Genomic DNA, 16,176 nt, shown 5'->3' with positions numbered 1-16,176 from the left:
TGTCGTCTGCAAATTATGCAAGACCGTCGTCGGTTTCTCTATGTTTGTATTTAACACTTTGCACTATTGTATTACACTTTATTAAGCATTTCTTAAGTATTAAGTATTATTTAATTTTGCACCTTAATGTTAAGAGATAATTGTTAAGTGTTCAGTGTGTTTTTAGACTTATGTTTACATTTTAATTATTTGAGTGTTTTCCATGGTTGTGTTGACATTTCTGCCTTTAAACCTGAGGGGATTATAATCAGAGGAAGGTTAAGTTTAAAATAAAAATGTTTAAATGTAATATATTTTTTCTCCTGGTCCTTATTTTAAATAGGTCATAAAAAATATCAATAATTATCGATATCAACCGATATGAAACACTTATATCGTGATACAGTTTTTAGCCATATCGCCCAGCCCTATGTAATATACATAATGTAAAGAATTAACTTATGTACATTATGTATTAAAACAAATGCCTGCAGATGGCGCCAACATGATTGTTGTTGTTACACTTTACAGCAGATCAAATCTTTTTCATATAGGCCAAACAACATTTAATTTAAATGTCCACTTAATCTTTATTATTTGGTCTCTTCTTTATGATTTTTTTTTTTCTTTTCTTTTGTTAAATTTCTTGAACAAGAACATGTGGACATCAAAACATGCAAATTCAGAGTAAGGGTTTAAACTTTTATTTTGAAATCACAATGAACAACAGTTCGCACATATTGATGCATTCTCCTGTGTTGGCTTAGGTTTATAAATGATTTACCTTACAAATATTGTGAAATGATGCATGTCGTGTTCCCAGATGAATGCTATAAGAAACCCAAACTCGCAGCATATGCAGAGATGGAGTTTGAAACGCTCTCCATGCATGTAAATGATAACAGTGCAACACTTCGCATGAAACGCAAAGCGCCTCAGACTTTATGCATTCCCAAATGCACGTTATTGGTACCCAGACAAACAGCGCATTGGTTAATAAAGGCCTTCTTTAAAGATTTTCAAAGTCTAAGGCAGTCAGCCTCCCTTTTGACACAACTTACCCAATGGCAAAAAAAAAAACCCCACACAGCAATATGTAGAGTGATCATCAGTCTTGGGTCTGTTACAACTAAGCAGTATCTACTTGCTTCTTCGAAAGACGACTAGTCATCTTTTTTCACTTCCTAAAGCTACGGTTTAATTTGTAAAAAAAAAAAACCAATTTGCTACTCTAAAAATCAGTTTGGGAAATTATGGGACCTATTTATAGAGCCTGCCCACAAATAACCTGTGTAGGGTTGCAACTAACAGTTATTTTTATTATAAATTCACCTATTGAATATTTTCAATGGACCAGATAATAGAAAAGTAATTTGTGTGAATTCATTACCACAAGCAAAACAACAAAAAAAAACAGCCTCTTACAACTCGGTCTGATTGAATAAGCATCCAACATCGACTATTAGACACACATATGTGCACACACTCATATGCAAGCTTAGACAAAGGCAGAATCGCTCAGTTGTGCGCACACACTCCCGCTGTGGGTCTTATTGTGTTCTTAAGCGGCTCATTGTGCGCTACAGAGATGTCGGTGCTACAGGTGTGGGCTGCTCTGTGCGGTTTGCGTCAGAGAACTCAGTGTTTAGAAGTGATGGCACTCTGCCAGCAGTTCTTAGAAGCAGGTTGTGTTAGGAGGCAGCTTGTTCGGTCAAGCGAAAGCTCTTATTTAAAGTCTTCATCATTCATTTTTATTTTATTTATAATGATTTGTTTGGGTTAAGGCCATTTGTACAATATAGGCTGATGTTTGATCTGTAAGAGAAACCTTTCGTTTATGCGAATGTGTTCTACATAGGGAATTCCAGATTAGGTTGCACCATTTGTCTATGCATGATACACACTCTCAAGCACTCAGGTCAGGACGTTGTGTAAGCAGTTCAGGAATTTACCCTCTTTGAGGCAGGTACATGCATATCTTATAGGAGTTCACGCAGGCTGTCGGTTCAGTGGATAAATTCAAATTAAGGTATTTCATGTCGAAGATAACAGTGTACTTGTGATTATGACATTTTCACAGTGGCCTAAGGCTTAATTCTTGAGCTACTGCATCATTTTCACAAAGAATCAGCAAAACAAATGACTCTGGAGAGAAGCTAGGAAAGCAAAACATCATGTGCAAGTAGGAAAATTGCAAGACTTGAAAATGAAGCCAAAATGGAAAATCGAAGAAAGCAGGACGTTCTCAAATTAGGCTTGAGAGTTTAAAGGCATAGTTCACCCAAAAATGAAAATTTTGTCATCATTTACTAACCCTCAAGTTGTTCCAAACCTGTATGAGTTTCTTTCTTCTGCTGAACACAAAAGAAGATATTTTGAAGAATGTCAGTAACCAAACAGTTGATGGGCCCCATTCACTTCCATAGTATTTATTTTTCCATAATATGGAAGTCTGTGGGGCCCATCAACTGTCTGGCTACCAATATTCTTCAAAAAATCTTTTTTTGTGTGTAGAAAGAAATTCATAAAGGTTTGGAACAACTTGAGGGTGAGTAAATGATGACAGAAATCAAGCGTAGCTTCAGTTCTGGCAGGTCACGTTAGTCAAGCTCGCATCATCTGACTCTCAGCTGATCCACGTCTACCTATAGGAATACGACGCCTATCACTGTATACATATATGAGCTCCTTCAGTATTATCAGCAGCTATCGCGTTTCTCAGGAGCTCATTTCCCTCCTCCATCCACAGCTCCTCCTCTCGTCAGTCGGGATTTGGCACTCTGATTACCCCTGAATAAAAAATAAAAAATAGAAAAATTCTCTAATTATGTTGTGCATTAAAATTAATTAATGTTATCTGCAATACATTCATGTTGGTTCTGTTCTGTTTACCCTAAGGGGTTATTGCTGCTCTCCCTGCTCTTATCCATGCTAGGCTGCATGGATGCTCAGGGAGTTCTTGCCCAGAACAGAACCATACCGCCAATCCTAACTGCATGCTAATTGTCGATAGTGGTCCTGACAGAATTTTTATTTTTGGGTGAACTATGCCTTTAAATGTTGTTACACCCTTAAGTGATCTGTTTTCCTACAGTAAGTTCTCAATAAACCGAAATGAGTTCCTGAAGTAAGTGCATTCCTCCACCAATAAATTACCCAGATGTCATTGCTTCATCAAAGTCAAAGCACAGCACAGATATTGCAATTTAGGGCTTTTCACACTTTAAATACCTAACCCAGGGTCAATTTAAACCCTGGTTAAACGGATTATTATTAAAAAAAAAAATTCATGTTTCACACATCATACTTTACTCTGGGTTAACAATTAATACTAGGTATTCATAAACGGACTTTTCACACTCTACATTCCTAAACTCTGGGTTAAGGTCCTTAGTTGCATATTTACGATGTCATTGATCTGTAGTTAACATAAAGGCTCTAGCATTGCATATCCTCATATTATAGGCCTCGTTTACACTGTCAGTGAAATGTGACCCAATTCCGATTTTTTTGCTCATATGTGACACAGATCGGAAGTGTGCTCTGACAGTGTAAACAGGAAAAAAAACGCATGCATTCGGATATTTCGAGATCAGTTTCAGGCCTCGTTCATATGTGAAAATAAATCAGATATAAATCAGATATGTGCCAAAGCAACTGTCATGTAAACAGGCAGATCGGTAGTGTAGTGTTGTCAAAGTACCGGTACTTCGGTACCAAGTCGGTACTGAAAATGTGACGATACCAGCATTTCTGTAGTACCGGGTATATTCAGTACCCACTAATAGGCAGCTGCTTTAAGTCGCTTCTGTGTTTTTATCTAAGCGCGGGGCTCCAGACTAACTTTTTTACTTGGAGCACTGTCTGTAGCCGATATATACCACTATATATATATAGTGTCTGTGTATATTAAACTGCAAAAAAACTATTTAAATATTAACCCTGCATGTTCTGCTTGTCTCTGTGAATGAATGGTGCAGACGCTCGGTTTCATTTACCTCACACACACACACACACACACACTGAAGCACGAGTGACGCTCGCGCTGTTTTCAGTCTCTGCTGCCTCACGATATGAGGACATGATGAAATTCATCTCCAGAGCCACTCTGAGAGTCACTTCATGAGCATTTTACAGTTTAATTTGAGAAAAAACTATCATCATATCATATACACACAGAAACTCAAAGGTCTTCACGGCAACCCATCAAAATAAAAGTTTGGTTTAACTTCAAGAAATTTATTTTTTTTGATTGATTTAGCTACGTCTCCATGGGATTTTTTTATAAGCAATATTTACGTTTAAACAGCATGTAGCCTTTAATGCTTGTATGTATCATTTACTTATGATTACCGTCATAAATAAAGTCATTGAATTGAATTTAATATTTTTTTTCAAATAGTTAAATAAAATAGAAAAATAGTTCCAACAGATTTTGCTGTGGTACCGAAATTGGTACTGAGAACCTTAAAATTTGAATGGTATCGGTACCGACTACTGGAATTTTGGTACCGTGACATCCCTACATTATTGTGATTATGAGGCACCCGATTGGCTGTCTGTTGCAAAGCATCCAGCCTTAATTTTCTAACACCACATTGTTTCACACTGTACAAGTTTGACCACATGCAGGGTTAACACCACAAATAAAACCCTGGGTTAAAAGCAGTGCTAACCCTGCTTTTAAATTACAAGTATGAAACGTTCCTCTGCCCGGTGTTGAAAGCGTGGTTTAAAACGATGAAAAGCCCTTTTGATGTTGATTCATCTACCACAGTGTTTCCCAAACCTGGTCCTGGAACTCCTTTCCCCCAAAACACTGTACATTTCACTGTACACTGTACATGCTTTTCTTATCTGACACAACCATTTCAGGTCTTGGAGTTTCTTCTAATGAGCTAATGAGTTGAATCAGGTGTGTTTGTTTAGGGAGACAGACATCTGAAATGTGCAGTGCTTGGGTGGTTTGAGGACCAGGGTTGAGAACCGCTGATTAGGTCTGGGTGATACAACAGTATCTATTTATCAATGGTATACCTTTATCGATAACGCTAGAAAAAATGTTCGATGTAACGCTCGACAGTTTTACTTAAATGTATTAATGTAAAAACATGAAACCACATAACAAGTTTGGTCCACCGTCCCTGGATCATAAACAGCCTATCATATGCCTTGATAAAGTGCTATGAGTGACAAGTAAACTGCCAATAATTTAACGAGTTGTGTTGCTGTGGGAGGTTGCGCCATCGCCATGTGACATCAGAACACACAAACTCATGCCAAAATGGATTCTGTGCCTGCCGTCGATGGGGAGATTATGAATAAAAACTATACATCGTGCAGCCCTACTTTTACGTGCTGCCATGATTTCCCTTTCAATCCTGTTTCTGATATTGATGTCTTAAACCACACAACATGCACACAAACACAGACACACTGCAGCAGGTAGGGACAGTTGGACTCACCTCTGGGTGACTTTATTGGTGAAAGCCTGTGTATTAGGAGTGTCACAGACTGGGAAAGGCATTGAGTGCTTCTCAGCGCACTGCAGCGATTTCCCACTATTATTAGCTTAGGAACAGCAAAGCCTCTTAGGGCTCTTTATTTAACCAGATAGCCAGTCTGATGTGGATCTGAACAGCAGGCAACACTGAGACTCCATATTAGTCATGATACTACACTTTTGCAGTTTTCCCCCATTTTGTGTGTGTGTGTGCGTGCGTGCGTGCAAGGCAACAAGCATCTTCAAGTATGCAATGTATTTGTACCACACACAAATAAAATACGACAAAGTTTGGGGTCAGGAAGTTTGTTTTTTTTAAGAAATTAATAATTTTATTCAGCAAGGATACACTAAATTGATTGAGAAGTTCTGTAAATACATTTAACAAAAGATTATACAACTTTTGTACAACACCTATTTCAAATAAATCCTGTTCTTTTGATTAACTTTAGATTCAGCAAATAATCCTGAAAAAAGGTATCATGGTTTTTACAGAAATATTAAGCGGCTGTTTGATAATAATTTATTATTTGCCATCACAGGAATAAATCCAGAGCACTTGCAGTAATCGCTGCTGGTTTTCCACACTTTTCCACTTTAGATGATGCAGATGTCACAATCACATTACAGTATTTATCTTTATCATGTGAGCTGAGGGCCAGTGGATGGCCATACTGCTTTCATCATGATATTCATTAGCTCCGCTAGGGAGTCTGAAAGGTCTTTTGGGGAACGAGCCGTTCTTGGAGAGGTAGTTGTGTTGCTCATTACTCATTTTCTCTCTTTCTCTCTCTCTCTATATATATATACACATATATTATATCAAAGTCTTTGTACAAATTAAAAAGCATGTAAATGGTTTGAACTGATTTTATGCTCTATTGGGGAGTCTTCAAAGCTGTAATTAAGAGCTTTGTAGAACATCTAGAAAACCGAGGAAGGCCTAACAGCATATTTACTTTTGGCCTGACGCAAATGCTTTTGTTCTTAAGATTAATGTGCTGAGAAGAAGCATAGGCTGTCTGCTCCCTTCCTTCACAGACCTCTACTTTGAGAAGCAGGGTAGGGATTATCTCACCACTTTCTGGCTTGGACATTTTCTGTTTCAGATCATATAGGTTATAAACAGGGACACTTCTGTCATCTGAAATTGGATGATTGTCATGTTTTTTTAATGCATTATACTTTCTAAAACGGGTGTTCAATTAATAGACTATTGTGATGTTTTATAACTGTGGTTATAATTATTGCTGAGATCACACTAGGGCAGTCAATCTTCCTCTATAATACTATTCGAATTCCATTCCTTATTTTATTTAATATTCGAATAATATTCGAATATTAAATGCTCAAATTCATCCTATTATTAATATTTACGACATTACACAGTCTTATGGATCGCCAATGCCAATGCGTGATGTCAGTTTGACTGTTATCGCCTTTTGGCGGACAGCTGGTATAAGCCCCGTGATGAGGAGAGGAGAGAGGCAGAAAAGAAGTAATTCTTGCCTGTTTTAGCGGCGGTTCCTCGGACAGATCGCCTAGCTTGTCAGGGTGTAACGTTGTCAGGTGTTCCCTCAGGTTGCTAGTTGAGGAGTGATATTTCATTCGGATTTTGCATATTCTGCTGATTGCCACTTCTTTATTTGTAATTTTTCCATTTAGGGTTTGAAATCCAAACACCTTCCACACGTCGCTTCTCAGGCCATGTTTTCGTTTGAAAACGTATATTTTTCTCTCCGTTTTGGCCTTCCGTCCACACTGAGACGGCGTTTTTATTAATCAAAACAAAGCTTTTTTGAAAACGCACTCCAAAGTGGGTACATTTGAAAACGCCGTTTTCACATTGTAGTGTGGACTGGGAATCAAATTGTCAGGAGTGTTGATCGCCGTTTCCGTGGAGACATTGCTGTCCGCGATTTTTGACAGTATTGTTATGATGATACAGCGTGGATCACGTGCACAATTGTGTTACGATTCAAAAACTTTAGACGAAAGAAAAGCATTTCATTTTCACATGTGTGTAAGCCAAGGCGGCGAGAAAGGCAAGATTGCATACATTTTTTGAAAAATATACATAAAAAAGCAATATTCGAATAGGAACTTCAGCATTCGAATAGTATTGATTTTTTTTTAATATTCGAATGATATTCGAATTTCGGAATTTGTTCCAACAGCCCTAGATCACACAATGCATTATAAGGTGCATTAAAAGGCATAACTGATGCATTAAAAATAAAAGTGTTAGTGAAGTGTTACCCTATTATTATTATTGTTATTATTATTATTATTATTATTACAAAACCAAAATAATTTATACTGATTGGCTTGGCTATAGAAAGGATTGAATGACTACAAATTTTTGATGAAACAGGACCTGGTGAAAGCCAAATGATCCAGCACTCTGTGGGGCATTTTAGTGGCTGAATCACTAAGTTACAACTAAATAAAAATTCATTTCTATGTCCATTTTATATTGAAGCATACCCATAGCATTACAATACATGTCTCAAGCATCTCTTTACATGTCCGAACTGAGCCTTATATCAGACTCAAATCGTCAGCCTGCTTTTCCACTGCTCCCAATACTCAAAGCTTTTAGTGCCTTTTTTCTCCTTTATTTTATCCCTCCATGACCATTGCATTTATTCATAGTGTTATGCTAATGAACTGGCAGCCAGCGTATGGTGGATTAATCAAAGCCTCCTTTCCAGCATAAATGAATTTCAGAGTGAAATTGTGGGTAAAAGAAAACATGGATTTTGCCTTTGCCGATTATCTCTTGGATTGGAAGATCGCTGTAGTAGAATGTTATTCTGAACATGTTTTAGTACTTATACTGCAGTGTGTGTGTCAGACTGATAGACTGAACCCCCAGTGGTCTGTTTCCCGCGAGGTCAGAGTTCACAGTTGGATTGGCATGTTGAGTCTTGTGTGACACGTAGGTTTGTCCCCCTTCCTGTCTGTCTAGCTCTGTCATCACAAATAGGCATGTCTTATGACAGGGAGTGTGTGGAGCATCTATAAATAAATTGATCAGATGGTGAGGGGTAAAAATAGAGAGATGAGAAATGGGGTAGAAAAACATAAAAGAGAGAAAAATAAAGCTGAGTCAGTCAAAAGAGAATAGAGAGAAAGAGTGAGAGAAAGGTCATGATGACTTAATTTACAGTCATTACATGCATGTATTAAGCTAATGCTTTTCTCCCAAAGCAGCATACCAGTGGGGAATCAAGATAATATTTAACAAGACCTGATTGCGTTGCATTGTGAAACCGCAACGCTGTTTCTTTGACTCTGTAGGGCTGAATGCTGCTTGTAGAAACACATCTCACTGACTGCTCACTGCTGTCTGGCCCTGTCAGGCTCCCTCTGCCCAGTCACTGGAAGCTCATCAATAACCTTTAATAGAACACAGGCACAATATGCTCTGTGGGTGTGTGTCTGTACAGTATTAGAGCATAATAGCCATCTGTGTGTGTGTGTGTGTGTGTGTGCGAGCTGGCGTTATTAATAAGGTCGGTCTCTATGTGGTGACAGGCCAAAGCATACGCCTATGTGCGAATTTGTTTCCCGTGTGTTTTTTGCACACGTCCTGAGATAGATGACATGTGCATGGGTTATTCCTCTCTGGATTTGAGCCCATCTGTCACCCCACCCAAAATTCTCCCCATTGACTAACCCACCGGCTCTCTGTCTCATTATATCCGCTTCTAAATGGATCAGACTCTATGGATCTCTCTCTCTCTCTCTCTCTCTCTGTCTCTCTGTCTCTCTCTCTGTCTCTCTCTCTCTCTCTCTCTCTCTCTCTCTCTCTCTCTCTCTCTCTCTCTCTCTCTCTCTCTCTGTCTCTCTGTCTCTCTCTCTCTCTCTCTGTCTCTCTGTCTCTCTCTCTCTCTCTCTCTCTCTCTCTCTCTCTCTGTTCTTCTTACCCCTTCCCCTTGCGCTGATACTGAGATATCAGTACCGTTTGTGCTATAACACTCTTATTGTTAACCTGTTGCTAGTGTTGTAGTGTCTGCAGATTCCCCAGTGGCTTGTTTGCAACTAGCCCAAGTCTTTCCTTTTCAAGGCTATCAGAACAGCAGTCCAATAAAGGAGAGAGAGAGAGGAGAGAAAATAGCCTGTTCTCTTTCATCTCTCTTATCAGCAGACAGACGCAGACCTTGAAGTGCCTCAATAGACAGTAATTATTTATGTGTTAGTTATACAAGCAATTACACTGTAAACTTCAGTAAACGTTATGCAGTTTCTGTGAGTGACTTCTTTCATGCACACTTCCTGTCTATGCTGGTACTGAGTACCATAGTTCAGGCCCTAATGTCCCTAAAACTGTAGAATTTGCTTGTGCTGTTTTTAATCATTTCAGAAACTAATTTCCCCAAACAAGTGTGTTTCTAATGCATAACCGAAAGGTTTTCTATCTCTTTTCTTTACTCACTCTAGTGATTGTGTATTGTGCAATATGGAAATGGGTTATTTAAAAAAATGTTTGTTGTGGGTGGGTGTGTGTGTGTGTGGGGGGGGGGGGGGTTCTCTATCACTGCATTGCCACTGAAAAGGGGTGCAGGAAAACTACCTTAACTGTGATAGAAATGACAATTTTATACTGGTCGGCAATTATATCGCCCACCTCTTGTGTACATATAAGCCTTTTACTTTTTAATGTTTAATATTTTGCATTTAATCTTTTATTATATTTATGTATGTCTGTATGTATGTATGTATGCGACAGTTAAGTATATGGCACATTAAAGGCCTGTTCACTGCAACTCAAATGTTCTGCACAAAAATTTGGTTTGGATTTTTGCATGCGATCTGTCTGTTTAGACTTGTGCAACAAAAAACATTTTTGCAGACGGACTGAAAGACAATGTAAATTCACTCTCTGACAGTAGGTAGCACATATAGAAAAGCAAAAATACAGCCCTTTACAAGGGCAGCAGTGCACAGCTTTATGTTTCTGACGCCCGCTTGTCATGAAGAAGAAAGGAAGTCAAACTGTATTTACATGTTTTTAACAGTTGTTCAGATTTTTGTGTTCATTATGGTGTTGATGAAGCAACGGCAAATACAAGAGTACAAAGACAAACAAGCCGGTTCCAGACTCTTCCTCTGCTTTTCATTGTCACTTAGCAAAATAGTTTGTTTGTGAGCACCACCAAGTCGTAGTTTTTGCAACTGCAGCTTCTCTGGGCATGTAGCTTTTTCCACATTCTGGAAAAAACTGTTGCATTGACGTCATGTATTGTTTTTGATTTGTGTTGTTTTTGTTTTATTTTTAGATCTAGAAACAGATGATAACACCTCATTTTACATCCTGAATGTTGGCCAACCTCCTTTACTGGTGAACCAATCACACGGTCTCCAGCGGCATGGAGGCCCGCCCCCAGCCCAACTCATTGCCACCTCCCCCTCCCTGCAGGCCCACCAAAAGACCTATGAGCAAAGCTATGAGCATCAGGACTCTAAATACACGCCCACAGGGATGGGTGGAGGAGGGAACGGCCCACCAAAGGCCTTTGAATGTCCCAGCATCCAGATCACCTCTATTTCCCCAAGCTGCCAGCAGGAGATGGAGGCCAGCGACGATGAGATGAGAGCAAAGGGTCCGGATGGAGACTACCACGACAGACCTCTGTCTCGAGACCACCTATACCTGCCTCTAGATCACTCGTATCGAGATTCGTCCCTGAGCCCGAGTCCATGTAGCAGCCTTTCCTCACGAAGCTGGTTCTCAGACGCATCGTCCTGCGAATCCATCTCACATGTGTACGATGATGTGGATTCGGAACTAAATGAAGCAGCGGCGCGTTTTACCCTGGGCTCACCGCTCACTTCGCCTGGCTGCTCTCCACAGGCTGGACCACAGGAGGAAGTATGGCAACAGCAGCAGCAGCAGCAGCATCATCATCATCATCATCACCAGGCCTTCACTCACTCCCTTTCTCACTCACACGGCCATTCTCTCTCGCCCCGCCAATCGCCCTGTCACTCGCCCCGTACCAGCGTCACAGATGAGAACTGGCTGAGCCCACGTTCACCTTCACGGCCCTCTTCGCGCCCGACATCGCCCTGTGGGAAGAGACGCCACTCCAGCGCTGATATATGCTGCCTGGGCTCTTTATCACCCCATCACTCCCCGACTGCCACTCCCGGCCCCTCGCCCAGGGGCAGCGTGACCGAAGACACCTGGATAGGAAGCCCATCCATGGGTATGTCCCCTTTCCAATGTTGTCCCTCTGAGGCTGACATCCCCTCCAAGACCAGGAAGACCTCCCAGGACTGTACAGCAGCAATCCAGACAGGGAAGGGCGATATGAGCATGGATGATTCTGGGAATGTATCTCCTTTGCTTGACTCACCTGGTGAGGATGCCATGCATGGATTAAAGAAGGATGGATCTGGAGAGCAGTTTCTTTCTGTCCCATCTCACTTCACATGGAACAAACCCAAACCAGGACACACACCTATTTTCAGGTAAACCCCCTTCTCTGCTTAAAGACACAAGTAAGAGTAACCATTATAAAGTTCAGTGCTTCTTTCTTACAGGTGTTCATGTGTGTAGACATTAGCTCTTTTCTCAAAACTTAGAGAGCTGTATGCTACATTGTCAGTGGCCTTCTAAGGCAGCATCTAAACTGACAAAGAACATCATGTGACTGATTTGGCAGCAACTTTATTTTAATGGTCACTCACATGCAGCGCACAAATAGTGCTCCTTACACGCATAGGAGACTCAACTTTCAGTTAGATATGGCCGATACCAATAATTATTTTGATCTTATCTTATGTCTAATAAGCAATAAATGGCAGATATTATATTTTGTCTAAATAAATAAAACAAAACAAAAGAATCTGTCATTTTAAATGCTACAAGTCATTTAAGGCATCACAACTTTATAAAATACAATAAGTATGGATAATCAAAATGAGATTAACAGTGTTTTTAAATATTAACTAAGTGAGTGTTTGATGATGACAAAGGAAATCTAAATGTAAAAATATGGGGGATTTCGATACCGATAAATTTATATGAACTAAAAGAAAAATTAATAACGATTAATCACTCCTAACATTTAGAATTTGGAATCATAAATACAAAAATGTTGAATCATAAGTACAAAACACACTATGTTGTTGTGGAAACAACATAAAGACAGTATTTAAAATATCTGACTTTAGCATTTACTTCAGGGAGTGGAAATATGGATGTTAAACAACAAATATTAATCTCAGAAGCCAACTTGTTATTTTTCCTTCAGCCCTAATTAAAATATTTTTAATATCAGCTGATAACTGGTATTATACCTTTTAGAGATGCACCGATTACAATTTTCTTGGCCGATCCCGATTTCCGATTTTTCATTGAGTTTGACCTGCCGATCACTTTACAGCACACACAAATATTTATTTTCTGTCTTTTCTTTAATAGAACAGTTTGCATAGAACATAGAATTTTTTTTTTAACAGATAATGTTAATATGTAATATAGAACTATATAAATTACTCCTGGTGTGGGAAATTCACAATGCAGTGTTATGGAAGAACCATTTCCTTCTTTTCACATTCAATATCAATTTCTTCTCTCATCTGCCACATGTCCAGCCAGGCTAAACAAGCACTCACTGTCAACACTTGTACATGGCGTACAAGTACAACACACATAGTGCAAGGTACATGCACTATTTTTTTTTTTTTTTTTTACTGCATTGTGGCTAAGTTATTGATTTTATTTCACACATTTGCAAAAACTTGCTTTGTGTTACAGTCACACCAGTTCATTTGGGGTTGGGGTGGGTGGAGTGAGTCTATTTTGCACTCTTGATATTTTAGAGTGTCACCCCTTCACTTCACTCCCCTGTACTTTTTTTTTTTTTGGCATTCGTGGCTTATTTGTAGATTGTACCCCTAAAAATTGCTCTATTTTTTCATAATTTTCTATTTCCCATTAATAACACAAGTATGACTATTTTTTACAACCATTTAGCTTTTTCGAATCAAGTGTACTTTTTTTTTTCCAGTCCCATAGTGACTGCCACAAAAGTCACCGAGCTTTGTACCATTCCGTTGAAGTAGCTGTTTTTAAAAATTCGAAATGTTTTATATATATATATATATATATATATATATATATATATATATATATATATATATATATATATATATTATGGATGCAAATTATCGATTAATTCATTAATCATTAATTGATTGACCTTATCGATCGATTAACGATTAACTGATAAGCGGCTATTTTCCTGAGAATGTACATTTCTCACAGTATAGTTTCTTTAACATAAAAACCAAAATATTGCTTATAGGCTACTGAATAAAAATGCATGTTATATTGCTCAATTGATGTTTTATTGTAGCAGTTGGGATACGGTACAGATAATGGCATTTATGTAGTTTAACAAAATAAATTATGCACAGAAAATTTAAATACATAAAAAATAATTGTGCACTGGCTCACCTGTTGCATGTGAAACATTAAGCAACATAAAATACATTTTAAATAAAAATCTACATGGGTAGGCTTAGCCTACAATATTAAGCCTACATATAATAATCTATCTGGTAAACTACTTGAATGAAAAACTTGAAACATTAGCAGCAGCAGCACTTATAATCCCCCTTGGTCTGAGAAAGGTAACAGTAAGATTACTAGACCTGGAAACTTCAAATATAGAACTGAACACAACTTAAATCATCCCTGAGGAAGGTGACAGTAAAATTAGAGGGCGTCCCTCGTTTACACTGTCAGTGAAATGTGACCAAACTCCGTCTTCCATTTTTTTGCTCACATGTGACACAGATCCGATGTGTTCTATGACAGTGTAAACAGGAAGAAAACGCATGCATTCGGATATATCGAGATCGGTTTCAGGCCTTATTCATATGTGGAAATAAATATGTGCCAATGCGACTGTCATGTAAACAGGCAGGTCAGATTTTCTGAGGCATTAGGCAACGTCTCCGCGGTTTAATGACGAGAGAAACCCACGCGCATCTGCAAAGGGACGGATGGCCAGACGAAACGTTGTGTCGTCGTAGGAGAGGAATGTGGACAAACGTTGACACAACATGTTGTACACAACAAAATTTCGGTCCCACTGCTCCTCGTTAAAGCCAATATTTAAAGCCAGTATGCTCCCACCAGTCCTGAGATCTCTCTCACACACAATAACTGAAACATGTGCGCAATGGTGGCACTTTTCGTCCTCCTTCGCCTCAAATTTGAAATGCTCCCACACTCCACTCCGTTTTGACCGCCTGATGTTTGGTTTCTTTTTTGCCGCCTCAGGTTTGTGTCGGGTCTCTCGCCGCCCGCGAGAATCTTGTGTCACGTTCGCAATGTTCAATTAGCCGACAATTAATTTAATTTAATCGAGTAAATTCTTGTCGACAATTAATCGATAATCGATTATACGTACGCAAAAATCACGGTTCGGTACGTACCTCGGTTTTAAAGTCACGGTTCGGTTCATTTTCGGTACAGTAAGGGAAAGAAATGCAAACATTAAACTGCAGGTTGTTTATTACTATAAACTTTTTTTAACAATTTGTTTACACTTTTTTAAACACTTTTTAATAAAATATAAAATATATATAAAATAAAAAAAGAATAAGAAATAAAATACTGCTGCAAAGTTCTCCACTAAATAAAGTACTCTGTCTCAAACCAATATCACATAATAAAATATAATGAAAAATATAAATAAATAACTATGATTACAGTGCAGCATTACCAATCCCAGCTTGTAGGCCTGCTCATATTTAAAAAATATATATATAACTTTTCCAAAGTGTAAAGGGTGGCTCTTCAAGCTCCGGCTTGTCCATACTGTCTATGGGCTTGTCTGCATTGGCCATGACGCTAGCTAGCGAGAGGCTGGGCTAAAGCGTGCCGTGTATGTTGTTGTACAGCGCGCGGTGTGTGATTTTTATTTATTTAATTTTTTCGCCCTGCAGTCGATTTCATTGGTTTAGGTTACAGCGACGACGGGTAAAACTTTAGAATCAGCTGCAGGGCGGGATTTGCGCTGAACGCGGAAACTTCCGCCACTTAATATGTTCGTGGGGGAACTAACGCTTTAATCTTTGCGATTAATTTGAGATGTTTAACACGTTTAAAAAAAATAACGCAATTAATGCAGCACTTTTTTTTTTTTGCCTCATTTTAATGATTTCCTGTTGCGGCTGCTATTGAAAAGGCTGAAAATATGCCGTCCCGCCCCTCCGTGTTCGGCGATCAGGTTTCATTCTCGTGCAGCGAGACCTGTGTGTGTGTGTGTGTCGGCGCGCTGCTGCGCTCTCTGCTCAATGTACCGATCGAATCATGTACCGATCACGCACTGGAAAAGCAAAGTCCGCTCAAATAACGTGAAATTTCTTAGTAGTAGACTTCTGTTTGCAATAGCACTACTGAGCTGGTATAGTCATGCTGGGCAACAAAGGTAAAATGACCTGCTCTGATCACAAGCTCTGGTAATAATAGCTTTGTAGGACTAAATTTTATTTTGATGATTAGTAAAAAAAAAAAAAAATATCTGTTAAATTGATTATGTTGATTGATTATTGAAAAAGAATAATATATTGATATATTGATGTTTAATATTATTTTAATATAGGGCTATTTTCTGTTCCTTTTTTTCCCTGTGTTGTTTAATTTAATTAGGTGATTCTAAATATTG

At 38.7% G+C, this 16,176-nt stretch overlaps 1 protein-coding gene across 1 annotated transcript in view; it reads left to right on the top strand.

The window, feature by feature from the left end:
• The window catches only part of nfatc3a (nuclear factor of activated T cells 3a), a 90,025-nt gene that overhangs the window by 18,976 nt on the left and 54,873 nt on the right, over positions 1-16,176 (top strand). Inside the window, exon 2 of the mRNA XM_084107523.1 lies at positions 10,768-11,962. Coding sequence (XP_083963649.1) covers positions 10,768-11,962 — 1,195 coding nt within the window. The remainder of the gene's footprint in view (positions 1-10,767; positions 11,963-16,176) is intronic.

The sequence above is a fragment of the Abramis brama genome (genome assembly GCF_963993115.1).
Source record: "Abramis brama genome assembly, chromosome: 3".
NCBI classification, from domain to species: Eukaryota; Metazoa; Chordata; class Actinopteri; order Cypriniformes; family Leuciscidae; genus Abramis; species Abramis brama.
The sequence above is the reverse complement of the archived record's forward strand: the minus strand, read 5'-3'. Positions and strand labels throughout refer to the sequence as shown.